Source organism: Bactrocera neohumeralis, chromosome 4, assembly GCF_024586455.1.
Source record: "Bactrocera neohumeralis isolate Rockhampton chromosome 4, APGP_CSIRO_Bneo_wtdbg2-racon-allhic-juicebox.fasta_v2, whole genome shotgun sequence".
Lineage (NCBI taxonomy): Eukaryota > Metazoa > Arthropoda > Insecta > Diptera > Tephritidae > Bactrocera > Bactrocera neohumeralis.
Genome location: NC_065921.1, coordinates 37,585,372 through 37,611,727, shown reverse-complemented (window position 1 = coordinate 37,611,727; position 26,356 = coordinate 37,585,372). Strand labels below are relative to the sequence as shown.

At 37.8% G+C, this 26,356-nt stretch overlaps 2 protein-coding genes and 1 long non-coding RNA gene across 3 annotated transcripts in view; 1 reads left to right on the top strand and 2 right to left on the bottom strand.

Annotated features, from left to right (window-relative positions):
- Positions 1-7,892, top strand: part of LOC126755350 (uncharacterized) — a 40,729-nt gene extending 32,837 nt beyond the window's left edge. Inside the window, exon 3 of the long non-coding RNA XR_007666480.1 lies at positions 7,844-7,892. This is a non-coding gene — a long non-coding RNA (uncharacterized LOC126755350). The remainder of the gene's footprint in view (positions 1-7,843) is intronic.
- On the bottom strand, positions 6,048-8,779 carry LOC126755349 (uncharacterized). Its single transcript, XM_050467853.1, has 5 exons — positions 8,588-8,779; positions 7,683-7,890; positions 7,431-7,617; positions 7,252-7,368; positions 6,048-7,178 (listed from the first exon to the last, which is right to left on the bottom strand). Exons 1-5 carry the CDS (start codon positions 8,726-8,728, stop codon positions 6,239-6,241), a joined length of 1,593 nt encoding a protein of 530 aa, XP_050323810.1. The 5' UTR covers positions 8,729-8,779; the 3' UTR covers positions 6,048-6,238.
- Positions 8,780-20,158: 11,379 nt separating this feature from the next.
- LOC126755328 (uncharacterized) lies at positions 20,159-23,233 on the bottom strand. The gene is made up of 4 exons (XM_050467820.1): positions 22,483-23,233; positions 22,230-22,416; positions 22,045-22,161; positions 20,159-21,566 (listed from the first exon to the last, which is right to left on the bottom strand). Exons 1-4 carry the CDS (start codon positions 22,829-22,831, stop codon positions 20,582-20,584), a joined length of 1,638 nt encoding a protein of 545 aa, XP_050323777.1. The 5' UTR covers positions 22,832-23,233; the 3' UTR covers positions 20,159-20,581.
- Between the last annotated feature and the right edge of the window lie 3,123 nt (positions 23,234-26,356).

The window sequence follows — 26,356 nt, the reverse complement described above, 5'->3', positions numbered from 1 at the left end:
TGAAAAACGCTTGATACGCATACATTTTTTGAGTTCTGGAAGCAAAGGAAGGCGCTGGGGGCCAAATCCGGTTAATACGGTGGATGCTTCAACAATTCGAACATAAATTCATGGCCATTGTTTTTGGTCTGATGTAATCATCGGTGCGTACATCTTTCGAAATGAAGCTAGTGACACCGTTACTGCCAATAGAGAGCTGTATAGATCGATAATAACCAACTGGCCGTAATTAGATGTAGTTGATCTTGACAACATCTAGTTCCAACAAAACGGGGCTACGTGCCACACAGCACGTGTAACAACCAAATAATTGTGAGAAAAGTTTGGAAATTCGATTATTTCAAGAAATTCTGACATTGAATGGCCTCCAAGAAGTAATGATTTAACACCATTAGATTACTTTTTGTGGGGTTATTTGATCTTTAGCTATAAACCGGACTCTCTTCAAGCTTTAGAAGTCAATATTGAACGTGCTATTCATGATATGCGACTTGATTTATCGAAAATTGGGTTCATCGAATAGTTCCTGCGAGAGAAGTAGTGGAGGTCATTTGAAAGATGTTATATTCCTAACTTAATTGTATAGATTGTACTCAACTTAAAAAACATTTGAATTTCCTTAACAATTAGTGTGTGTTTTTCTTATGATTTCTTAAATCATATATGAGAAGGGTTGAACCCATTTTACCCATTTTTGGCACAAATTGTAATCCGATTTCGACAATTTGTAAGTTTAAATACCTTGAGGACACTATTTGTGCAAACTTTTACACTAATAACTTTAATGCTATTTGATTTCTATATCGCAGAGTGAAAAAAACAGATAGAATTTAAAAGTATCTCATAAGGGAAGTGGGCGTGATTTTAGTTCGATTTCGTTCATTTTCACAATGTTTTATAGGAAGAATGGGTCTCCTCAAGCGAAAATTGGTAAAGTAGTTATATGTGAGATGTAAGATTTTACATAGAAGTGGGCATAGCCACGCCCATTGCCCTATTTTTACACCAGATAACCACATAAAGCCCTGCCTTGCCATCCTGTTTCTGACTCATTTATTCAGGGCGTTAGCGTACTCAACATTTCAACTTAACTGTTATTTTATACTATCACAGTGTATGAAGAAACGATAAAACGACTTCTTCTCAGAAAGTTGGTTGAGTGGCGAAACCACGCCCACTTTAAAAAATATTTAGCCCACAATTGCCTCGCACTACCGCGACTTCCTGTATAAAATTATAGTTTTGTATCATAATTTCGTGCTTAATTAAGACACTTTATAGATTTTCGTTTAATGGGTTACATGGGTTTACGGGTTTCAAAAAATCCACAACACCTCTAGAAAATTGTCCTAAATTTTCAGGTTGAGTCCGAGTAATAGTTTCGAAGATACAGCCTTGAGAACTTGTGCGCTCGAGGTTAGCTAAGCTAAGTGCGCCATCTTTAATGGCACTTCGTGTGGTGAGGCAGTGGTCCCATTTACGAACTCGTTCTCTCTTTTTTGCCAAGAAACACATCTACCTAAGTTTATTACGATATCTCAATTTTTATTCAAGTTACATCTTGCTTGGACAAACGAACGGACAACACCCTGATTTCAACACGTCGCGTCATCCTTTATATACATATATAGTATATAACCCTACAGCTATCAAAACTATCATACTTGGCAATGTCCGATTTTGAACAAAAGCACATGACAACGAAGATGAGTCGTTTGGAAAAACGCCACGGTCAGCAAAGCTACAGCGGTATAGTTCTTACTACTACTAAATCACACGTGCACATTTCAAGTCCCCACCTAGGTCTCAATGCTATCATCGTAATAATATATGTAATAATATATGTACTTATGTTAAATATAAAATAATTCTTGTGAATATATACTTGTATAGCATTACCTAACGTCAGTCAATAACTGATTTTGCTGATTTATTTACATAACGTTCTAATCAGCGACATGAAATGGAACTGACAGAAATGACTACTATTTTAAAGCTGATAGAGGGGTTTCAATAACTTTTGATTTCTACAGGCTCAAGCGATTGCGGGGTGGGCCTTCATCATCGTTGCTTTTTATAAAGGAGTAGTGACTTCTAGATCTTTATCTTTGAGCTTTAGCACTCAAAGACCTCTTTGCATTAGTAATTAGTATTGAAAAGTTCTTGTTTAGTGAAATGGTTACATAAACTAAACTAACAGTTACTTGTTCGTTTCGCCACTATAAACAATTTCCTCAAATTCAAAGAAATTAATATTGACAGGAGTCAGCTTAATTAAAATGTATACATATGTGCATCTGCTACTTGGTTATATTTACTGAAAACGTACATGACTTTCACATTCTTTATCAGTTGTTTTCATAGTTTATACTCGGCACGTTCCTAATTATGTCAGTTACAATAAGTACGTACTACTAATTAGTGGGCTCGCTTACGTCTGTTTACAAAAGCAACGTCAGTCTTGTCGAGATTCAATCAAAAATATAATTAAGATTATATTTATAAGAGCGCAGGCGTTCTGAAAATATCAAGTGCGAGAGGTAAGAAACTCTTTATGACTCCTGGTTTGATATCTTAACAAAGCCAATATGTATTCCAAATAACGAGCGCCGCTTAAAAAGCAATGACAAATCTATCTGCCATTCTTGGAAACTTTAGATGCTTTATAGATTCGTGAGAAAAATCTAGGCCAAGTTCATAGAATAATGCGTCTAATCATTCAAAATATTGCGTATGGTCACTCTTGATAAACTGCTTAACGAAAAATTAAATATTTTATTAAAATTTTTTATTATTACAAATATACACTACTTGTATTAACAAAGAAACTCTGAAATTGTTGGAAAAAAATATTCTCTCGAATACTCGAAAAGTGCGACGCCATTTTCGGTGATCCCTCGGAAAAAGATGCGCCCGCGTTGGCAGGATAACTCCTTACGAAATCATCTAAAGTCAAAAAATACGTGTTTTAGTTAAAACCTTTAACTTAGAACTCAAACGAAGGGGAAAAAAATTGAAAATGTAATCTTTGGCAGACATTTTTACAAAAAAATTTAAATTTCAAAGAACATTTTTTTTAAATAGTTGTAATCGAACAAAAATACTTCGTCCAAGTCTTTAAGAATTGTACTCCAAAGACCTGTGTAAAATTTCATGAAGATCGGTTAAGTAGTTCTCAATAAATCTTACCAATCCACTTCAAAAACAGAATTTCGAGAAAAACGCGTTTGAAGATGGTGGACTTAGCCAAGCTAGCCTTCAGCGCACAAGTTCTCAAGGCGATATCTCCGAAACTATTACTCGGATCAACCTGAAAACTAGAACTTAATAAAACATTAAAAAATTCCAACTTTTGAAACCCGTAAATCCATGTAACCCCTTAAAGTGGAGTCTCCCGACCAACTCGCCCAATTTCAACCAAATTCGGTTGTTAACATTATCCTACATTATCTTACTGTGTGGAAATGGGCGACATCGGAAGAAAAGCACGATTACTTCCAATTAAACACAACTTTAAACTCCATCCGATTTTTCCAGTTTTCAATACAAGTACCAGTTTGTATATCGGGATAAAACTTAACACAAATAGTACCTTTATCATTATCAGCCATAGTCACATCAAGTCTAAAAATTGTCAAAAACGAATCATAACTGTTCAAGTTCCTATATACCCCAATTGTGGACCCCGGTGCCTATAGGTGACATCGGTCAATGAAGTTAAAATTCGGCAAGAATATTTTCTTAATAATAAAGTATGATCAATTTCCATGTTCCCTACTTTTTTAAGGAAAAAATACAGAAACTTAAAATTTCTTTGCCGTTTTATTATCATTCGAAAGAACATTCTTCGTCATTTATTTTTTGAAGATCTCTTTCAAATGTTGGCCGCAGCTACGTCTCAGATGGTCCATCCGTTAAGTCCAATTTTCAATAACTCGTTCGAGCATTTAGAGTGGTAACTGGCGAATGACACGCGTTTGGTTTGTTCCAAGGTCTGAATGAGCCTCATCGCTGAACAAAATTTGGCTCGAAAACCTCGAATCTTCTTGAAACTTTTCCAGAGCCCATACAGCGAATCGATGTCACTTGCAACTGCGGGAGAGTTCCAAAGTGAATGGAAGAATAGAACGACTGCAACAACAGCGTCGAATCTGATCGTCGTACTGTGCAACTTCGAGTTTATTATTGGAATTTTCTGTATCAGCGATGTTTTGTGACTTACGCAGCCACTTAGTGTGATTCTGCAGAACGAATCAATCGACCTTTCGAAAGGATCAAACGTCATAACAACATTGGTTCCAATACTGAGCACATGAAGAATGCATGCTGATCATCATTTTAATGCAATTTTTTCAAATGCTACATACATGGCTGAAAAACCACCAACCTTAGGAGGTTACCCATAAACCCTATATAGATCTTCGATTTCTTTTTTTTTCTAAAGATTATTTGGTTATATAAAAAATTGGTCTACACTGTGGTGCAAACGTCATGTCCCTAATAATATTTATTTTTATTTATTTTAAAGCACAAAATGTGTGAACATAATCATAAATTCAGGACCAAGTCACTTTTGCTCGATATGACCACCTTTTGCCTGAACTTTGGCCTTGAGACGGTCAAAAAACGAATCGCACGCTGCCCAAATGTGACTTGCCGGTATTTTGGCCCACTCACGGACAATGGCTTTGAATGGCGAACTTTGCATCTCAAGACTGGTGTATTTTTTACTTCGGACCTTGCTCTCCAAAATGGCCCAGAGAGAATAAGCCATTGGATTCGCATCTGGTGAATTCGGGAGCCATTGTGTGGTCGTAATGAAGTTCGGAACGTTGTTTTTCAGCCATTCTTGGTTCACAAGCGCTTTGTGAGACGGTCTTGTCTTGTTGAAACGTCCATGGTTTGCGACCGAAATATTTGTTAGCCCACGGCTTCAAAGCAGCCTCCAGAACACTTTCCCGATAATATGTCGCATTTACTTTGAAGCCAGGCTCGATGAAAACAATTGGAGAGCGCCCATCTGCGGTGACAGCGGCCCAAACCATAATTTGTGGCGGGTGCTGCCTCCTGGTGGCCAACCGATGACTTAGATTCTCGTATGAATGGTCGGTCAAGTAAACCCTATCGTTTTGAGAGTTTACGAATCGCTCAATTGGAAAACTTTTTTCGTCAGTAAATACAATGTTCAGAATTTGACCGCTTACTTGTGGCTGCTTCTGTGTGAGATCATGGGCCTTTTGGAACTTGTAAGGCTTGGCCTTGAGCTCATTTTTCAATATACGTCGGATGCTGCGGTCGGATATTTTCAGTTGTTTAGCCATTTGATTGGTACTTCGTCGTGGATTTCGCTCAAGTCGCTTCTTCACTTTCCGAACCAACTCACGTGACGTTGCAGTCTTTTGAAGATCACCACTATGGCGTCTTGCGATGCTACCAGTATCATTGTAACGAGTGATGGTGCGATAAACAAAAACTTTATTCACAACAAGGTGTTTGAGCTCACGAACAATTGCTGGTTGTGATTTTCCAGCTAAATATAAAGCAATCACACTATTACGTTTGAATTCCATCACTGATCACTTTTTTTGTGTTCACTTTTGGCAAAACGCTTTTGTACACTTTTGAACAATACTCCGAACTGTCATTCAGCAAATTTATAAACAGCTGATTCCAGTGCGACAGCTGCTCGAACGGCCTGAAGTTGGTTACACGATTGCCGGACCCTGTATATCTCTTTTGAAGCTGATTTTAATATACGCTATAGCTGACGCGTAGGAGAAAATAGTAATGAAACTAAGCGAATCTATGACCTACAATATAACTAAATAAAACACTATATGTATCTGAATATAATTCGTTGACGATTTCGTCGAATACTTAATATCTAATTCCTACAAAAAATTTTAGTATGAAGTTTTTCCCACCCCTGAAAGAATTTCTCTGGCCTTGAACCTTGTCGAAGTAGAAAATGTACCAGAATTTGAACCTTCCCTACGTTTTTTTCTATTCTTTTTTTGAATGTTGAGCATTTGCTTATGTTTTGAATAATATTTATTTAGACACGTAATTTTTAATTGTGTTTATTTTTAAATTTATAGACATATTTATGTATATATATATCCACCAAAATCTTTAGTAAACTACTCATTCTCACATATACATTATATATTTTCCTTTATATCTATCATTTTATTGAAATGTTACCTATGTAAGTATATCTCCTAACGTCTTCATAATTTCACTTTACTTCAAACAAAACTCTCGCCTCTCGTTTTAGTGTCTTTCCATTGGCATTTTGCGGTAGGCGATCGATGAAAATTACTCCAGCATGCAGTTGCTTATAATCTACTGGTAAGCGTTTTCTGACATGATCCCTTACTTGCTTTATCGTAAGTTCGGCACCTTGACGAAGCACCACTATTGCACCGGCCGCATCTCCATGCCTCTCGTCATACACACCAACCACACACACATCCTCCACCTCCGGCAATTCGTTGATCACCTGCTCTATTTCGCCTGGCCAATATTGCATACCGTCATATTTGACTATATCCTTTTTGCGATCGACTATATAAAGCATATGATTATCATCGAAATAACCGAGATCGCCAGTATGTAACCAGCCATCCGAATCTTGAACACGTTTCGTCTCAACTGGATTATCATAATATCCACTCCAAATATGTCCCTTATTCACTAACATCTCACCGATTTCGTTCGGTGGCAAATTCTTACCCTCATCGTCAACAATACGTGCCTTAATTCCAGAAACTAATTTTCCTACAGAGGTGTGATATTTTTCGTCCGAATTCAACGATATAAAGCCCGACTCGGTACAGCCATAACTAAAAATCACTTTGCCGTTTTCAAGTAAACCTCTCAGTTGTTGTAAAGTCGATTGACTAATGGAGCCACCCCCAGTTAAGAAAAACCGAACGGAGCGCAAGTTATCTATGGTGGCTGCTGGGCAAGCGACCAAAGCGGAAACATGACGTGGTGCACCAAATACGTAAGTGATTTTGTATTTCTTCACTAGCGCAATCATATATTCCGGGGAGTAGGGCTTATTGGTAATGACACGTTTACAATTCTTAGTCGCAGAGAGTAAAGTGAAGCTAAGACCAGATAACCAGTCCAAACTGCTGTTCGCGAAGATGACATCTTCGCTGGTTACGCATCTAAAGAAATAATGTTGCACCGTTATTCTACACATGTATAAATACAAATATTTTCTTAAGTACTTCGACTTACAATTCATCAATGTTCAATATATGCTTTGACACACATACACACTTGGGAACACCCGTCGTGCCGGACGAACAAAGAATTGCTACTGTCTGCTCACCACCCAACACGAAGGGTTCAGGCCTGTAAAGAGTTATAAGTCAGACAGGTCTTAAGGTGAACTTGAAGGTTCAATCTGCACTTACTTATAAAGATTCTCATTTGGTACGGGACTCAACAAGTCTTCAACTGTGCCAACTCCCTCAATATGTTCGGTAAGCGTATAGAATAATGGATTCAAGGAACTAGTGGCTTCATGTAATTTCTCATAACATTCGCCGTCGCAAAATATTATTTTCGGTTTGGTGGTTTGGAAGACGTGACGGATTGTATCTGTAATTAATACATATGTAGAACTATATGCTTATTCTAATGAAATTGTAAAGGTATTCCATTACCCTTATCCAAACCCGAGTTTACGGCATGGAAGGGCGTACAGTTCATAAAGCAGCCGACCGCAACTGAGCTTGAATAGGTGCTGTTTTTTGCAACAATTCCGATGACATCATCGTGTCGTAGACCCATTTTCTTGAAATGTAGCGCCAGACGTGTAGACCAGGTTAGCAGTTCACGATTGGTAACTTCGCGGCCATCAATATCCGACACCTTAAGAAATAAAGGTTTTCCAATCAATCGGTATTGCTGTCTTAACCGAACTTAGAACGAGGTTCTTAATTTTGTCATTTTTATAGGAATGCAGTACTAGTTTCATTAATTCATGCTTAGTTCGCTGGCAACCTTCATCCGAGAAGGGACTATATGACAGCTATATATAACCAAAGTGGCAGTATTACAGAGAAGAAATATACGAAAATCTTACAACACATAACTAACTAAGTCGTAAGAAGGTCAATTGTCATTAACACCAACTCTTCCTATAAAATTTTGGAATCAGAACCCCACATAATGCGAAATAAGACATTTTGTTTCCTCGTGAAGTCTAAATACTTCTTCCACAGTCGTGTTTTTGATATAGCACCAGTTTATACAGACGTATGCTGCATGCAATAAGCCACTTCAGACTTTAACCACAGCGTTGCATATCTATCCATACCTATTTAGCAAACACATCTTTTCCATTCCCATACCCCAACTCCACCTAAACAACCAATTTCATCAATCAATAACTGAGGTCTTCTAATTCAAACCACTAAACAAAGACAAAGAACGACATCACGCAAAAATAAGACGAAATTTTTATAGCTTATTAAACCGTGAGCTCATCCTTTTCATTAACCGGGGGATCAGTTCATAAAAACTCGCACTTATTGTCACACCAAAATATTTTGAGAACTGCACTCACTTGACAAACTTTGTTGGGCCAATTCTTCAAATTTCTATAAATAATATCGCCCACGGAGCAATTGGAATCGTGAAATAATGGTGCGTTCGGACCAGACCACACGCGCTCCTTATCATCGTAAGAACATTCTGAGGACGCCATAATTCGACTACGACCAATTTCCTGCTCCGGCAATTGCAAGCACAAACGATATTAAATTAACTAAATCCTAAACAATTTGCTAGTTCCTTAAATACTCCCCAAATGCTAACAAGGCTTAGTACGTTGCTTTGCGTTTGTTACTACTAAGCACTTATGCATGGGTTGCAACCCCATTGCGGATGTGAGGTAAAGTGCAATTTTTCAAAATCTAACAGCTTCGCGCCAAATGATTGACAAACGAAGTGTTTTTGCAAAATAAAATTCACAAAAATATCAAAATGCGCCCACAAAATGTGAGAAAAGCGCGGCCAAAACCTTTGGTAGAGTGTTGCGAAACTTCTATTGATAGGCATTGATATTATTATACATGATACGTTCGTTGTAATGGCTCTTAACCTATATCTATGAAGTATTAATAGAGAAAGTATATTTGCTATAGTTTTATTGGCACTTTTAAATTTTCTAAAGCACCTGCTGTGCAACGCAACTTAACAAATAAAATATTCAAGTGCCATAAATAGCAATAACAGAGAGCCAACACTCACAAAATGAACCCTCTATTAAGTTAAGAGCCTAAAAGTCTTCGAAGTATTGTTATGATGGTTATAAATGGTTATTCGTTTCTTTGAGCATGACTAGGCAACACTCAGAAGCAAAAGTTTTCATTTAAGTGTTAAAAATAATTGCTTCTAGGTACATACATATGTATTTCTGCAGAAACTATCTGTGTTTTCAGATATGTAGTTTTGTTCACCTAACAGATTTTATAACAACTAAAATCAATTAAGGCAGATAAAACGTTTTGTATATCAAAGTGATGGGGAAGACGGAAGAAGTTGGAATCCGGGAGACTGTCTCTCCACCCGTCTATCTGTGTAAGCGTTAATTTGAGTAAAATTTAAGACTAACTTCCGGTTTATATCGGTCAATATGTCAGATAAATTAAATGAGCGTATAATACTGGATAAACTCTAGTTTAATGCCGAAACTGTGAACAGTTTGTCCACGGGGTTTCCTTTGAAATCTCAAAGCGCCATCTGATTAGACAGTTATCGCATTTTTACTAGTTTTCAATATAACCATATATATAAGGATTTGACGGGATTATCATAGATTTCGCCCCTGTTCACATATATTGACCAACATTTAAATAATGTTCCAAAATTAACGCAAGGTTGGAATTAAATTGAAAGCACCGTTTTTAGTCTTTCGATTGTGATTTTTTTATTGAATCATAAAGTACATAGCATAAAATTATTTATAGAATAATACATCGAGCAAATGGCCTCCATGGCTTTCCATACACATGCGCACTATTTTGTTGACTATTCTGCATAAATGTGGCTGAATTTCAGTGCTGCAAATGGTGTTAAATCTCACAAACTAGGGGCCAATTCTCTGCACCAAAACGAAAGAGTACACGACCTGGAATAGTCGCATGCAGTAATTGGGCATATTGTGCACATAAATATCATTAAATTGCAGCAAAAAGAACTGGGGTGTCATATCGCGATATCGAGCACCAGTAACTGTCACTGCTTGACCCGCCTATTTTAAAAAAAGTATGGTCCAATTATGTCTCAAGCCCAAAAACCACACCAAAGAATGACACGTTGTGGAGTATTTATTTTTTAACATTCACATGTGGTTTCTCAGAACCCCAGAAGCGGAAATTTTAGCGTTTAACAAACCCGTCACGGTGAAAAAGTGCTTCATCGCTTAGTATAATTTTCCGAGAAAAATTGGCATATAGTACATTTGTTGATGAAATTTGAAATATCGATTCATCAGATGTTGTCATCGTACACGCCTCATATAACAGGACGGGAATGATGATTGACTTGTTGAATTTGGTCTTTGTTCGTCGACAGAAGACTTTACTTCTCAATTGCCTATTTAGTCCGAAGTAGCATCTATTGGCAAGAGTTATTCTACGTTGGATTTCGAGGCTGATATTATTGTTGATGTTAGTGCTGATTTCAAGCAGCTCAAGACTTCCGGTCTTAGATCAAGCATCCATGCTAAACGTTAGTGCAATCAGTTCAGATCTTCCCGAGCGGATTAGTGATTTCCAACCACTTTGTGAAATGTCCGCCCGTATGCCGGTGCAAACCTTTACGTTTGCATAGCGCTTTCTTTCAGGGGCAAATACATTTTTCCGAAAAGGAAAAGGTCTCACGGTGCCATATCAGGTGAATACGGGGAGTGGTTAATGGTTAAAATGTGATTTTTGGTCAAATAATCGTCCTTCGAAAGCTGAATTCTGAGCAATTTTTCGTTGTCAGTCAATTTGTACGGAACAAACCGTGCACACACCTTTCGTAAGCCCAAATGTTCGGTCAAAATGCGATAAATCTATGTTTTGGAGATGTTCAATTCCATTTCCAGGAATTTCAATGATGATTTCGGCTGATTTTTGATGAATTCACGCACTGTTTCGATGGAATTTCCGGTGATCACTGATTTTGATTGGCCCACATGTTGATCGTCATTTATGTCCTCACGACCACGTTGAAAACGTTGAAACCACTCGTAAACTTGTTTCATAATTGAAACGTTTCGGTAAACGTTTTACAAATTTTAAAACAAAATTCAATGTTGGCTCTTCGTTCGAAGCTCAATTTCGCACCGATAACACAAACATACTGGCATTTAAAACGCAATGACTTCACTCCCAATGTCATGAAGAAATGTCATGAAATTCTCACTGGGCAATCAATAAAGATAGCAGATTCTAACGCACCAGTCGACATATAGATGACTGCACCAGGGGTCGAAGGGTATTCAAAACGTCCTGTTTTTACTTTGTCTTAACAACAACACAATCATTAATCCATAGTTAAACTAGGTCAATGTTTTTATTTAGACGAAAATCGTTCCAACCAACGTAATAAACAATATTTTTGGAACACTTTAATCTTTATCGCCATAATCTTACACAAATTTACAAAACAAACAATGACACCGCTTTTTCATTTGCTTTTCCTAAGTATGAATAGGCTTTTTAGCTTATCTTAACATCTAATTATTTATGTTTACTATAGGTTCAGTAGAAAACAACAGCTAAGTATTTGGCATGTGTTACTAGGGTTGCCAATTTTTTATTACATTGCAACTAGTTCAGACAATTCAGATAAAATAAAGGCTAACAAGCAGCTTGAATATAGTAATTTAAACGCATAGTTATTGCAAGATTACAAAACTACTACTCAAAGAAAGATCGCTGGCTTGAGGCGTTTTGATTACAACTTTGATTATTTCTGCGTTAACCAAATTTACGATCATCAAGTATATCAGCAGATCTACAATACCAAGGCGCTTTGCCAATTGATCTTAGTACTTTGTTTTTAAATTAGAAATAAAGGCCTCTCTCGACGTACAAAAACCAAACTCTATAAGCCACTCATTATTCCCGTCCTGCTATATGGTGCGGAGACACCATGCGTTGACAGGAATTTATTAGGAATTTTCGAGAGAAAGGTTCTGCGAAAGATTTACGGTTCTTTGCACATTGGCAACTGCGAATACCGATGCGGTCGATGGAAAGATGAGCTGTACGAGATATAAGGCATTGACATAGTTCAGCCAATCAAGAGACAGGGATTGCGCTAGATTAAAGAGAACATTCAAGCTTTGCAAGTTTCCAATTCAGTACCGGCCGAAGGAAGAAGAGGAAGAGGAAGATCTCCACTCTGTGGGAGAGAAATGAAGAAACTTATGACGCGTCGCTGTTAACTCGGCTATAACTGTGTAAGCGGTCTCTACGCCAGTTAACAATAATCATTTTTACTAGACTTATTGGAGGAAACTTTTTTTTTGTTTTTCAAACTTTTCATTTCCTCACTCAGCCCACTGCTTGTGCACCTAGAGATTTCTTCGTTTTCTTTACTAGAAACAGTGAGATAATATATTAGGGTTCTTGGATTGGTTAGGGACCGAAAATACTTTGCGAAACTTTCATTTTTGAACCTCTTAATTATACGATTAAGATCTTTAGAAACTTTATTTAAAATAGATTTATCAGCTGAGCAACGAAATTTGATGTCACTTACGTTGTAGCTTTCGCTTTTGTTAAATTATTTGTCTTACATCATTGGGATAGTGAGAGTTTACAGAATTCTCCATACTTCCGGTATGCTATTCCAAACTGCATGTTACATGCTTGTTGCAAAATGTAAAATTGTATATTCCAGTTGGTCTTTATTTAATATAGTGTCATATTTACTTTCATCAAATTCCATGATCTTTCCAAAGCAATATAAGTGGGCGTATGCTTATCGCACAAGACCGCTATTTTGTCTTTCACGGTTTCACCATGGATTAAATAGATTGCAGAATGATCCCAATTAAGATCATAACACTGATTGATCGAGAGATAGTTCTGGAATAATTTTCCGACAATGAAAAAGTCAGGGCTTGAATCTTTTTATTATCTGATGGCCAATAGAGATGATAAGCTTGACGAGAATTTAAAACTTCCGCTTAACTGCAGTGCTTTATAAAGTTCTCTTCCTTTTTAGTCGTAAGCCTTGAACCCCAGTGCGTGTTTTTTGCGTTGAAATCTTCACCCATTATGAATCTATTCCTCTGTATGTTTATTAAGTGTTGGTACTCTTCAAATTGGATTTGATGCCTTGGGGAGTGGACTTTTAACTCTGTAAATAGTCACTGTTGTAGCTTGAAACTTATCAGTTGCAAGTCTCCCATCCTCAAATTGTTTAATCGTATTTTTAATTGATATTGCACTTCCGCCACGGACGCAATTACTTGGATAAATTATGTGGTAAGTTTTATAGTTTTTAATTTTAAAATAGGTTCGTGATCTAAAATGTGTCATCGATATCATACACATTTTCCGAGTTCAATAAAATTTCGGTTTTATTTTTATGTATGATGAGCCCATTTGAATTGCACAAAAGAATTATTATTGATTCAGACATTCTAGGTATAAAAAGATATTTTTCAAGCTTACATTAGCCATTCGTCTTGCTTGTTGAGTTTCTATATGATCTGTGATGCTGTGGATATATATGTATCATTATTATTTGGTTTTAAAAAATTAGCAAAAGTAGATTTTTTTGATGTTTCAGTTATAAATTTAGGAACTTCTTGTTGATGAGGTTCGTTCAAGACCTTACACCCTCGATAGTTGGCTGGATGCGCTTCGTCAAATGACTGTCAATGTTTGCATTGTGATATCATCTTCGTAAGTTTTACCGATTCGATAGAAACAATTGGTTTTTGGTTTCGTAAATCTATGGTATGTTCTTCATGGGATCATTTCGAGGGGAGTTGCAGTATTCCACTGAAGTCGCCTGACTGCACTCAGTGCATTTAATACTTGCCCTTTTAAGTCATTAATAATAGGTCTCGCCTCATATTTAATGTTGCTTCATCTGCCTTTTGCGAAAAATTAAGAGAATACTCCGCTTCTCAACTTTTAGCTGGTATTTCTTCTAAAATCCATTCACATTTTCAATATAAAGTTTGGTAGAATATCGAAAATCGTTATATGTGGTAAGATGGAGTTGGAATATTTCGTTGACCGATATCACACATTTTCAGCATTACTCTATATAGTATTTTATTCATTAATATAGCACTTTATAGGTTTTTGTCGTGTCTATGTTTCATGAAGACATCGATATTTTGAAGAAGTATGAACCAATCAATTCAAATAACTTATAGCAGCCCTTGATGCATATGCTTATGTACTCGTATTTATCCACCTAGCATATGCATATAAATCAAAGATTAAAATTGCTGCTTGTTATTGCTTATAAGTAATTCAATAGGGATAATGATTATTTCATTTGAGTGAGTTATGCTGAATGGACTTTGAGTTTATTAAATAAGATTATACTGCACTAATATTATCATGGTCGTAACATAAATAAATCCAGCTTATAAATAACAGTAGCTTGTCATAGGATAAGCGACATATATCCACTCAGTTTTATGACACACTAAAATCACTAAGCAGTTCATAAAAGTTATAAAGAAAAAAACAAAGGTTAGACAAGAAAATTTGAAACGCACACACTCTCACCTGGGTAAAGCGTACGTTTTATTAAGATGCGACCCACCCTAATACTACTTATTAACGTTTTATTTGCCTAATACTAGAAACCAAATAAACGTTTTTATTATCGCTTCATTGTCGTGAATTTGCCGTAACCTTATTATACTCTTGCAACATGTTGCAACAGAGTATGATAGTTTTGTTCAACTAATGATGATACAAACAACCTAAAACTTATCTAGATAGATATAGGATTATATATGTATATAAATGATCAGGATGACGAAAGACGTTAAAATCCGCAGGTCTGTCTATCCATTCGCCCATCAGTCCGCCGTTCGGAACTTGGTATACGTGTCTCTTGGCAAGAAAAGTGACGACGAGTTCAAAGATAAGTGGTAATTTTTTCATAAAAAGTATGTGGTTCTTCCCCAGCATTGATTCTTGAAAGTTGCCAGATTATGAAATGTTCGGTTACAAGCGAATTTAGCACTTCCTTACTTGTTATCTTTATGGTGTTGTTGTTGCGACTAATGCGCGTTGTTATACATATGTTTTCTGATAAGACTCACTCTTCTAACATTATCTCAATGACTTAGCATTTTAATACTCACTGTTATCGCCCCAAGCGGTTTCGCTCACAAGGTGTACAAATATTTTTCTTTGCTCATGTTATCAACCCAACTGATAAGAATTACTTGCTAATATTCCCACGGCCTCTATGTACATATGTATTCAGCGATGAGGCATCAAGAATAATCATGAATGAATGAAAAATAAATGAACCACATAAATTATTATATATTCTATTATTCAGTTAAAACTGAGAGTTTCACTTCCATAGCTTGGAATTCTAAACGGCCCTTGCATCATCATCTCGCTCATAACTCGCTCATAACTCGCTACCAAACAGCCAGACATATAAATTTCACAATATTCAGCACCACGTCGCAGTGATATAGGTTGGGTCGAAGTTCTGCGAAGAAGGCTGGTGAAGGTGTCCGTTGTCGGGAGCTGTCCATCAACTCCAGTTTCGGGCTTCTTGACAACGTTATTAAAGCAGATTAACGGCTCCAATTAAGGTAGCAGAAGATGTATTAAATAGTGAAACTTCCTCACAAAAGTGAACATATATTTGAATAGTCTTGAGCTCTTAATGAGCTCAATAAAGTGATTTTCCACTTTAGCAGAGAACTAGTCTAGTACTACATAGAACTATAAAGTCACTATTAGCAGAATAAGAGAATGAGAAGATCGGAACCCAGATTTCTTCTTGTGTTTTGCGGTTGAATGGCCTTTCCTTACGTGAACCTGCTGAATATTTAGCTTTTTTGTCGGCGAAATGTGCTTCTCGCCTTAGGTAAATTACAAGCGCTCCAGTGAGCTGTTCGCCCTTAGAAGCTAAGCGTTGCTCTAGTTGTAAGTGTCTAGCTGTTGGATAGTTCTCCACCTCGACCAACGCTCCCGGCAAGCTAGAAAATTACTTCTCCTTAGCATCTGTTGACAAGAGTTATTCTGCGTTGGATTTGGAGGCTGTCATTGTTGTTGGTGTTAATCCTGCTTCCAAGAAAGCGTCGATGAAATTATCTTCGTCTACGAAGTTATGATTGTAAACAGTGACGTAAAAGCTAAGTCGCGAGTGCGACGACTGTTTGTTTGAAAGAAGAGATATTTCGTCTTCCCCTCGTTCACTACCAAACCCATTTGCTTCGCTTCGATATCCAGACAAGAGAAAGCAGAACCAACGGCGCGGATGTTGAGGCGAATGATATCCTTCTCGCCCTCACTCAGTTTCCTAGTAAGAATTCTACTTCAAATCAAAATTATTTTTATTTATTAAAACTTTATCCAAAATTCAGAATTTCTTGCACTTGTACATGATATGTCATTTCTTCATTCATGCCAAAAATTATTTAAGTCTGTAAATATTTGCAATTATACACACGTACATATGTATGGAACTACTCAACTTCCGTCCTGATAAGCTATTCTTGCAATCGAATTAATTACTGCCATATTTTTACTTTCAGACGCACGCGCAAACGAAAAACTATGAAAATCAGAAATCTTTTAATTAATTTCACCCACCGAAGCGTAAAAACAGCCAGTAATTCGTAGCCCCGCACACTCCAACCTCAACGCCCGACCAGCCAACCGCCACATCGCTTTCGTCACAAGCTTCCACACCTGTAAGGCGGCAATTGAAGGCGAAACAACAATTGAATTGACTGCATAGTTGTGTTTTTGTAAAATGGCAACACTAGTGACAACAACAACTGGTGCATCACACGATTATTGTGTCAGGGTTGCCAACGCAACAGCGCGATTTTGCGCAATTATCCACCCGGCGACGTAACGCCCGCAGGGATGACAGTACACACAGAGCACAGAAGCAGACACAGTAGTTTGACAGTGGGCGCAGTACCTAGTAACATCACGCCTGGATTCCAGGCAGCCTTCTTTTTTTTGGGCGCTGGCAATAGCAACGGCACTTAATTACTTTAAATGCATTGTGCGAGTGATATTTTTTAACAATTCGACGATGACTGCATTTATCACGACGCTGAAATTGCGAAATATTCACTCACACAAACGTCACACCCAGATGGCACTTTGCTCTTGTCGACTCGGCTGGATGTTACCGCACAATCACGTGTGTAAGTTGGCACCAGTATCAGGTAGCGCAGACCGCATATTGCCAAAGTAATGATTACATATGAGGCAGACGCCGTGTGCCAAGTGGCGGCAGCATCAAGTGGTTGCAATCTGTCACTCGCCGCCGCAAATGACTGGCAATGCGCCAAGCGTGACGATGAGGAGATAAAGTAATATCTGCTCCATTTCATTGCGGTTTTTCACATTGTATTTCAAGATCTGGTAACATTGGTGTTCGAAGCCCATGCTGTAGTTGGTGAAGTGCGAATGTTTTTGGTTTTATTCTTTACATTCAGCTGCTTTAGACAATCAAACAAAATAAAAAATTTAAGCTTAGCTGTTCTTCAAGTAATCTGTTTTTCAAGCATTCCCAAATTCGCGTTTTCGATCAGACTTATAGACTATATAGAGCCACTGCTGGATTTTAATCTTAATATTGCAGTTATATATTTCAAAGTGGAGTGGATGTATTGAATTAGCCACGCCATCCATTTTTGGCAGAGAATGGCGTTATTCTGTATATACATATATATTAGGATTAGACGAAAGCCTATACCGCATTCATCTCATGTTACCGACTTGTCCAACCGAATATAAAGGATTTTTTTAGACACGTAGTTTTCTTCTTCTTTACTGGCGTAGACACCGCTTACGTAGTTATGGTCGAGTTAACAACAGCGCTCCAATCGTTTCTTCTTTTCGCTAATTGGCGACAATTCGAGATACAATTCGGTCCAGCCGGAAACCTTCAAAGCTGGAGTGTTCTCTTCCATCTGGAAATCATGACCTAGCCAGCGCATCCGCTGTCTTTTGACTCCCTGAACTATGTCAATATCGCCGTACATATGTATGTATATCCCGTACAGCTCATCGTTCCATCAAATGCGGTACTCGCCGTTGCCAATGCGCAAAGGACTATAAATCTTCCGCAAAACTTTTCTCTCGAACACTCCTAAGGCCGATTCATCAGATGATATCGTTGTCCATGTCGAAATTATCTACGACTTCAAAGTCGCGTTAGATGACAGAAGATAGTTCGTCTTGTCCTCGTACACAGCAAGATCCTTCCTTATTCAGTCTGGAGAAAGCAGAACTAACGGCACGGTTGTTAGGGTCATCGGCGTAAGCCAGCAACTGTACACTCTTATATGTAAAAGATTGCACTTTCTCTATTTAGTTCTGCAGCTCTTATTATCTTCTTCAGCAATAGGTTAAAGTTAAGGAGTCCCTTTGTCTGAAACCTCGCTTAGTATCGAACGGTTCGGAGAGGGACTTCCCGGTGGGCTTCAGTCTTTCACACACTACGCTCGATAAGACCGTATATGCGATATTAATTAGGCTTATCTCATGGTAATTGGTTATCGCCGTATTTGAATATCTCGGCCGGTAATCCATCGGCTCATGTAGTCTTTGGAAGACATGAAATTTATATAACACATGTTTACAAAACTTTATCTTTTCTTGTCATATGAGAACTCATATCAATTCTTGAATGTCCTAAGACCACCAAACATTAATGGGTGAATGAATTGGCACGTCAGATTTTCTTGGAACAATATATGTTTTTTCTTAAAAAGTACAAATTTTAACTACATTTAAAGAAATGTTTGCTTAATTTATAAAAAATGCTAAAATATAATTTTCGTGAATATTTTGCTTCTAAAAGGTAAATTTTAAGTCTTCAACAATAATCTGATAACATTACTGCGTTTCATTTCCCTGAGAGTACTACCCCACGCCCTGTTCCAGTCAAGCTTATGTATTTAAAGAATAGTATTACACCACAAAACCTCATATGGCATTATAAATTCATTTGTTAATTCTTTGTAATTTTCCGATTTATAGTTTCCTACAAAATTTTGGAAAACCTTCACAGAACATTTCATGCGAGTTTTTCCCAATTTTTCAGTCTTTATTCAAAGCTTTTGTCCTTAATGAGTTGCCATTTCGTGGACCTACAAATATTCCTTACTTTAATTTTTGCTCTCTAAGCTTGGAGAATTGGTCTTTCAGATATACAAATCTACTGCCATCGATTTGGAGGCTTTAGCACAGGCAGTTCGACAATATGTAGGATGGAACTGATAATCGAAGACATGATGCGACGTAGTGTGTTTGGATTTGGTTGTAATCCTTTTCTCTTTGTCAAACAAAAATAATAATAACTTACATGATCCTTTGTTTCGGTCCAAATCATTGGCGCAGTAAATGGCTACATCTAAGTTCCTAAGATTGGTATTGATTTCTCACTGGAAATCCAAAACAAACTAAGTAAAACGGTTCAACATCATCTCACAATGCGAGGCAATGCACTCATCAAAAGTTTCCTTCAATAATTTGATTGTTTCGCCGGCTATATAGCGTACAGGGCTATCTTATTAGGACCAAGGTCGTCCATACAACATATTAAAATTCAGACACGAAAAAGTCACTAGTCATAAATCATGGCTCTTTAGCGGATTCTCTCTGTCATAGAGCACCCGAAACAGTGAATTTTTGAGTATGTGACAGCACCTTAACAATGGCATGTGGATTATCATCACTCCAAATTCGACAATTTTGTTTATTAACGTACCCATTCAAAGGAAAATGAGCTTCATCGCTGCACAAAATATTCATGTGAAAAACGGGATCCAAAAGTATCACCCTTTATGTTCGTTTGGCTTCAACTCTGGATTTTATTAAACCTAGATCTTTCCGCTAAATCTTCTACAAAGAGGATGGGCACAGCTCCCACTGTTGCGCCCGCTGGCGGAGAACCTCATACGGGTCTTCTGCACTAATCTGCTACGGCGTCTCTAAGAATGCGCATTACCCTCTACAGTAAACGTGGTGCGAAAACGATTCATGGTTGCTCAAATTATTTACTCCGCTAGGCGGATATATCGACCGATTATTGAACGCAGCGCAAACGTTGTGCCGATGTTAGTATGTTTATTACGAAATGTTAAACTAAACCAAGTATAATTCAGGTAACAGCTGTCAAAAAGACCAACTTCGCAAAAAATATTGCTATATCTCTGTCCCTATTGTATATCCTATATAATTAATTCCGGCTTTGAGCCTTGCAAATTACAATAGCATAAAAGTTCGGTTACACCCGAGCGCTTCCTTACTTATTATTAATAAATAAATATGTCCTTACTTATTTTTTTTAGAAATACATTATTTTTATATCAACGTTGCAGAACCTTTGATCCTGTTTCTTTGTTAATTTCCAAGCAAATTTCTTTCATCTTTGCTCGCAGCAGTTTACCGTTAGAATTTCGTGCAATCGTATCCACGAAAAAGACTCCGTAATTGAGCTGTTTGTACTTCACCACCAGTTTCTCTGCCAAAAAACTCTTAATATCCGATTCGGTAAGTGTACTACCAGGCTTTAGCACTACAGCAGCGCCAGCTAAGTCCCCCTCTTTGTCGTCGTAGACTCCAAACACACAAGCGTCGATAACGTCTGGCAAGACAACTATTGTCTCTTCTATCTCATGTGGAGAGTAGTGAAAACCCATATATTTTAAAATATCCTTGCTGCGATCCACTAAATGTAGAAACCCCTCATCGTCCATGTACCCGACATCACCGGTGTTGATCCAACCATCAGCATCCATGATATCAGCGGTTGCTTCTGGATTATTATAATAACCCAACCAACTTGTAGGGGTGTACACCCAAATCTCGCCCTTTTCATTGGGACCCATTAATTTCGAAACATCATCAGGCACTCGTTCTTTTATCTTCAGCTGCGCACCGCCCCATAAACGGCCAACAGTGTCGACTTTATAATCGCTATAATTCAATGAAATGCCACCAATCTCTGAAGTTCCGTATGAGTTCACCAACACTCCGCGTGTCAATTTGGCTCTTATATTAGTCTGAGCAGAAGGTAGAGCATGACAACCTCCCATGACAATGACACGCACGCTGGACATTGCCTCCGCAGTGTAACCCGGCAACTGTGCAAGATCTCCGAATTGATTGGGCGAGCCGGTTAAATTCGTTACTTTGTACTTCGTGATAATTTCCAGAAGATATTCGGGCGTGTATGGTTTTGTAGTGATTATACGTGTGCCGCCACACAGCACATTGGCGACTATCAACAAAATGCCGGTTCCCCAGTCCGGTGATGAAAACGAAAATAGAACTGATGAACCATCGGTATGACTAAAAGATAAAGTGCTTGATTTGTAGTGGTAAAACGATTTAGATTTTGAGTTCTTTTTCTAAAACCTAATATATGAATTTTTCAAAAAATTTACTATCGTAGTCTCCTATAAATTTTACTCCTCTTAAAACACAGGACTTTCGTAGAAAATGTATACTTTACAGGATCTGAAGTTCCTCTATATCAAACGGATCTACTTTGAAGCTGAATATCAATCCAAATCGCACTCTCCCGAAATAAACTTTTGTTCTCTCCAAATCCTAACAAAAATCCTAATAGATGAGAAATTTTGAAATTTTCAGTTTGTATGCCAGCTATATGCGATAAATCTGATTTAGAAATCTGTGCGGAGATTATATCGGTACTTTCCATAAATGGCAATAAAATCAAAAAATGCTTTCGTACGTGAACTTTCACTAGAGCTAGACTAATTTTCCTACACAAACTAAAGAGTTATACGCCTCTTCTTCTTCTTACCCAATTTCAGACAATAATTTACAATTTGACCTGCACACAGCCTTCGGTTTCCCAGTTGTACCCGATGATGGTATGATAACCATGGTTTGATTGGGTCCGTATTTTAAAGGGGCAGCTCTAAATGAAAAAAAACAAATAAACGAAAATGATCTCTTCAATATAAGAAAAAATATAAGTTTTCTCACTGATATAATTCTGCCATTGGCACTGGTTGTAATATATCTTGAATCCATGGCACGCCTTCCAAATGATTACACAAAGTGTAAATGGGCGCATTCAGCATGTTGGTAGCATTTTGTACCTTATGGAACGCCTCACCATCACAGAAAATGATCTTTGGTTTCGTCAGAGCAAATAACAGTCTAATATCATCTGAAAAAAACGATAATGAAAAGTTCTCTCATATTCATATGTATGTATGTGTAGTATGGAACATGCCTTCTTCATGTATCGGATGCAAGGTATTATAAGGTGTACCATTTATCCAACAACCGACAAGTACTGGCATTAGCAACGTCGTATTCTGACCGACAATACCCACAACATCGTCACAGCCTAGTCCAAGTTCCTTCAGATATGACGCCACACTTATGGCATACGAACAAGCTGTGCCGTAGGTGAGCTCGGTTCCCTCCGAATCGGAGATCTGGCAAACGGCATTCCGTGGCTTGCTCCGTAGCATATACAGGGCAATGGCGCCAATGGATTTGTTTGGGTTAAAAAGCTGCTCCACACTTTCACTCTTCCATATACGGTTTTCACTATCGTAACTTGTTTTGAAATTCATACTGAATAACTGTAATTTTTGTTTCACCTCTTTTCTCGACCAAGTCCGTTCATCGAAAGTCTCATTAGTGCACTGTTTATATATTGTTAATTTCGGCACGCGTGGTGGCTATCAGTCAAGCGTGATAAGCTATTATTTACGTTTGCACTATCAATGACTAAAAGTGGGGAATTTTTCTCCACATATCGTATCGAAGATATTAATATTGATATATTTTGATCGATCAAAGCCATTGGGTTATTTCCCGCGTTCGTTTGTACGCTTATAGCGCCACTTTTTAAATTTATATGTTTTTCTGCTGAGTAAATGGGATTACATTTAAAGAGTGATCCAAGTTGAGGTACTTTTTCCAGTAGCTATTTTCGACAGATTACGCGTGAGTCGTGTTAGTTTTTAGTCAGTGCTTGCAATTTCATCACTTACACCTGAACAACCTTAAGGAATCATTCAACTTTATTACGAAAACTCACATTCTGTAATGAATATTTTCTACGCGCTTCGCTCAACTTATGGTCAACATAATCGGCCTACTGAGCGTACTATTCGCAATACCATCAACCATCTTGAGATTCAGCATTCATTAGTGGATTATATTCGACCGAAGAGACCACGTCTGGCACGCAGTGAAGAATATAGCAGCGGTAGTTGAGAGTGTACACGAAGACCGTGTAGAGTCCATTCGGATTTGATTGAAGCTCGTGATATCAGCGACATTTGGTTTCAATAAGACGGCCCCACTTTCGACATAAGGCATCAATCAATGGATTTATTGAGAGAATACTTCGGTGAGCAGACAATTTCACGTTTTGGACCGATCGATTGGCCACCAAGATCGTGTGATATAACACCGTTAAAATTTTAAATATACACCCGCGGCCAAGCGTAACTTACCATTAAGAAATTTCTAGCGAAAACGTGTTCTATCACTCATTGTAACGGTACTTGTTGCGGTAATGGAATTTTTCCGTTAAGTTTTAACGAAGTGATCTTTAACTTACACAAATATAAAATATTAAAAAAAAAAATAAGTTGTGTCAAAAAAGTAAAAGTAAACCAGAACTAAAAAAATGTTAGAAAGTGTTTGGGAGGAGGAAATTTCAAGCAGTGCTTTGGAGAAACTTGTTGGGTCAATGCCTGCTCGTATCGAAGCTGTAATATCCGCTAGAGGTGGACCGACGCCATATTAGATTTCCCGTTATTCTTTTTGAATATGTTGAAATTCCATTTACAATTGAAACAAAAAATGTTGTTAAGTTATTACAAGAATTAGTAATAATGAAATCAAAGACTTGTGTGCAAATAAAAAAAGTTGTCTCAATTTAATTTTACAAATGGGCCAGATTAAAGTCAACAGTTAACCAAATATATTCGACCCATCGATATATTCCCCGTATTCTATTAAATCCATAAAAAAGTTACCCAAAGAACGAAAAAATTGAAAATAGTGAAAAAAATCAAGTGGTAAGTTACGCTTGGCCACGGGTGTACGTAAAACCTAAAGTCTATGCAGACAATTTCGATTCAGACCTTGGAGCAAAACACCACGCGCGTCCTTCGCTATTTGCCAATCGAAATGTTCGAACGAGTCATGGAAGATTGCACTCAAGGGATGAAACATTTTAGGCGTAGCCGCGGCCAACATTTGAAAGAAATAATCTTCAAAAAAAAAAAAATGTCAAAGAATGTTCTGTCCAATGATAATAAAAATTTCTCAGACCTTGCTCAACAGAAGTATTTGTCAAACTTTTCCTTCAAAAATATCACCGAATATAATTCCATGCAGAGCAACTCGCACATTTCTTCGTCCATGATAAATAAGCCATTTCAGTTGATGGCTGAGTTAATAAACAATTTCTTCCCGCATTTTCACAGCCGCGCGGCATTCATTTTCTACTTAGTTACTGTCAACAGACACATATAAATTCATTGCCCATAATTTGTCAACTTCCCCACCGAGCTTTGCGTTTCATTTCATCCCTCATTAACTATTTTATTACCAGTAATCGTATGCGGAATGATTACGTTAAACACATACGCAAAAGCGTCAATGCAAACAAAGCACACAAACAAACCAGCAGAAGGATGCGAGTAAGCTTCCGATTAGAAAGCCCAAAAAAGTGGAGAATTCGAAATCAAATGCACCAAATTGCTACCAAATAACGCAAACAACCCATAATTTTGTGTACACACCACTTTTCGTACATCCGCTTAACGAGCAACCTGCATACATATCTGTGTTTGTATGTGTGTGTGTGCATACCAATACATTAAAAGCGTCCACCCCGCTCCCCGCTGCAGGACCGGCGGCAAAACAAATTGATTTGTTCACATATTTGCACAATAGTTTTCGTTCTTGTTCTCAGGTCTTCGCTTCGCTTTCGCAAGTTCTCAGCTTTCCTTCAACGTCTTTTTGCTACTTTTCGTTCTTTTATGTTTTTGCTGCACCGTTATAGCACGGCGTATTGTATTACATTGGCAAGCGGCATTAAGATAAATCAGAGATTATCAGCAAATCCACTATGATTACCACATCATGTACACATACTAAAAGGAGTCGCTTACATAAGCACACACACATGCACACATTCGTACTTCCATTGGTTTGTGTGCGTGTGCGGCCATTATGTGATGTATAGAATTCAATGTATGGACATTCTTTCATTCATTCTTTTACACTCGTTGAGCAAATGACGGGAAGCTGCCATTATTACCCAACTTACCAACGCAGCTGCGCCTTAGCGCCGACTTAGCTGTCTTAACGGTTTTAGCACTGTAGGCTTTGCGTTAACCGCGCTCTGCATATGTGTGTAAGTATGTGTATAGGTGTTCGTCTTTTTTTGTTTGCTTAGTATGTCAACAGTTATCCTTGTTAATGGCGATGAAATATGACCAAGTCATAGGCCATGTGTTGCTTATATGACCCATAAAATTGCCGGTTGATTTTTTTAACCAAATGACACGTAAACCAAAAGTGTGTTAGGGTTTAAGAAATGAGTTCATATCGAGGTTTCAATATTTCACGTAAGTCTCGGTTGGATATAAATCATGTTTTCATATCACACAAAGTCAGTTAAACCGTCATTAGCATTCTACCATACATTGACTTGGGTGATCTAATCTCAGATCATGAAGAGATCAAATTGGCAACCGCTGTAGCTGTTGAGAACAACAAAGCGGTAGGGGCCGATGGATTTCTGGCCGAGCCTTTCAAATACGACGACAAAGAACTGACAAGGTGCATGCATCTGCTTCTTTGTAGAATACGGTCGGACGAGAGTATGCACTATGATTGGAACCATAAGTGCGCTCTGTCCAATCCACAAAAAGGGGGACCTCACAATCTGCGCCAATTACCGTGGTATAAGCCTCAGATCGAGTGTAGTGTGTAAAAGACTGAAGCCCACTGTCTACAAACTGATTGGACCTTATTACTGTGGCTTTAGACCTGGAAAATCTACTATCGAACAGATTTTCACCATACGCCAAATCTTTGAAAAGACATGTGAATGCAAGTTCGACACATAT

What these genes read in the sequence shown, in the direction of transcription:
- LOC126755349 (XM_050467853.1), bottom strand. Translation starts at nt 8,728, where the DNA reads ATGGCGTCCTCAGAATGTTCTTACGATGATAAGGAGCGCGTGTGGTCT. An exon ending in CCAAATGAGAATCTTTATAA is followed by an intron (nt 7,369 to 7,430) that starts GTAAGTGCAGAT and finishes AACTCTTTACAG; the next exon opens with GCCTGAACCCTTCGTGTTGG. An exon ending in ATATTGAACATTGATGAATT is followed by an intron (nt 7,179 to 7,251) that starts GTAAGTCGAAGT and finishes TTATTTCTTTAG; the next exon opens with ATGCGTAACCAGCGAAGATG.
- LOC126755328 (XM_050467820.1), bottom strand. Translation starts at nt 22,831, where the DNA reads ATGAATTTCAAAACAAGTTACGATAGTGAAAACCGTATATGGAAGAGT. An exon ending in CCAATGGCAGAATTATATCA is followed by an intron (nt 22,162 to 22,229) that starts GTGAGAAAACTT and finishes TTTTTCATTTAG; the next exon opens with AGCTGCCCCTTTAAAATACG. An exon ending in AAATTATTGTCTGAAATTGG is followed by an intron (nt 21,567 to 22,044) that starts GTAAGAAGAAGA and finishes TTTATCTTTTAG; the next exon opens with TCATACCGATGGTTCATCAG.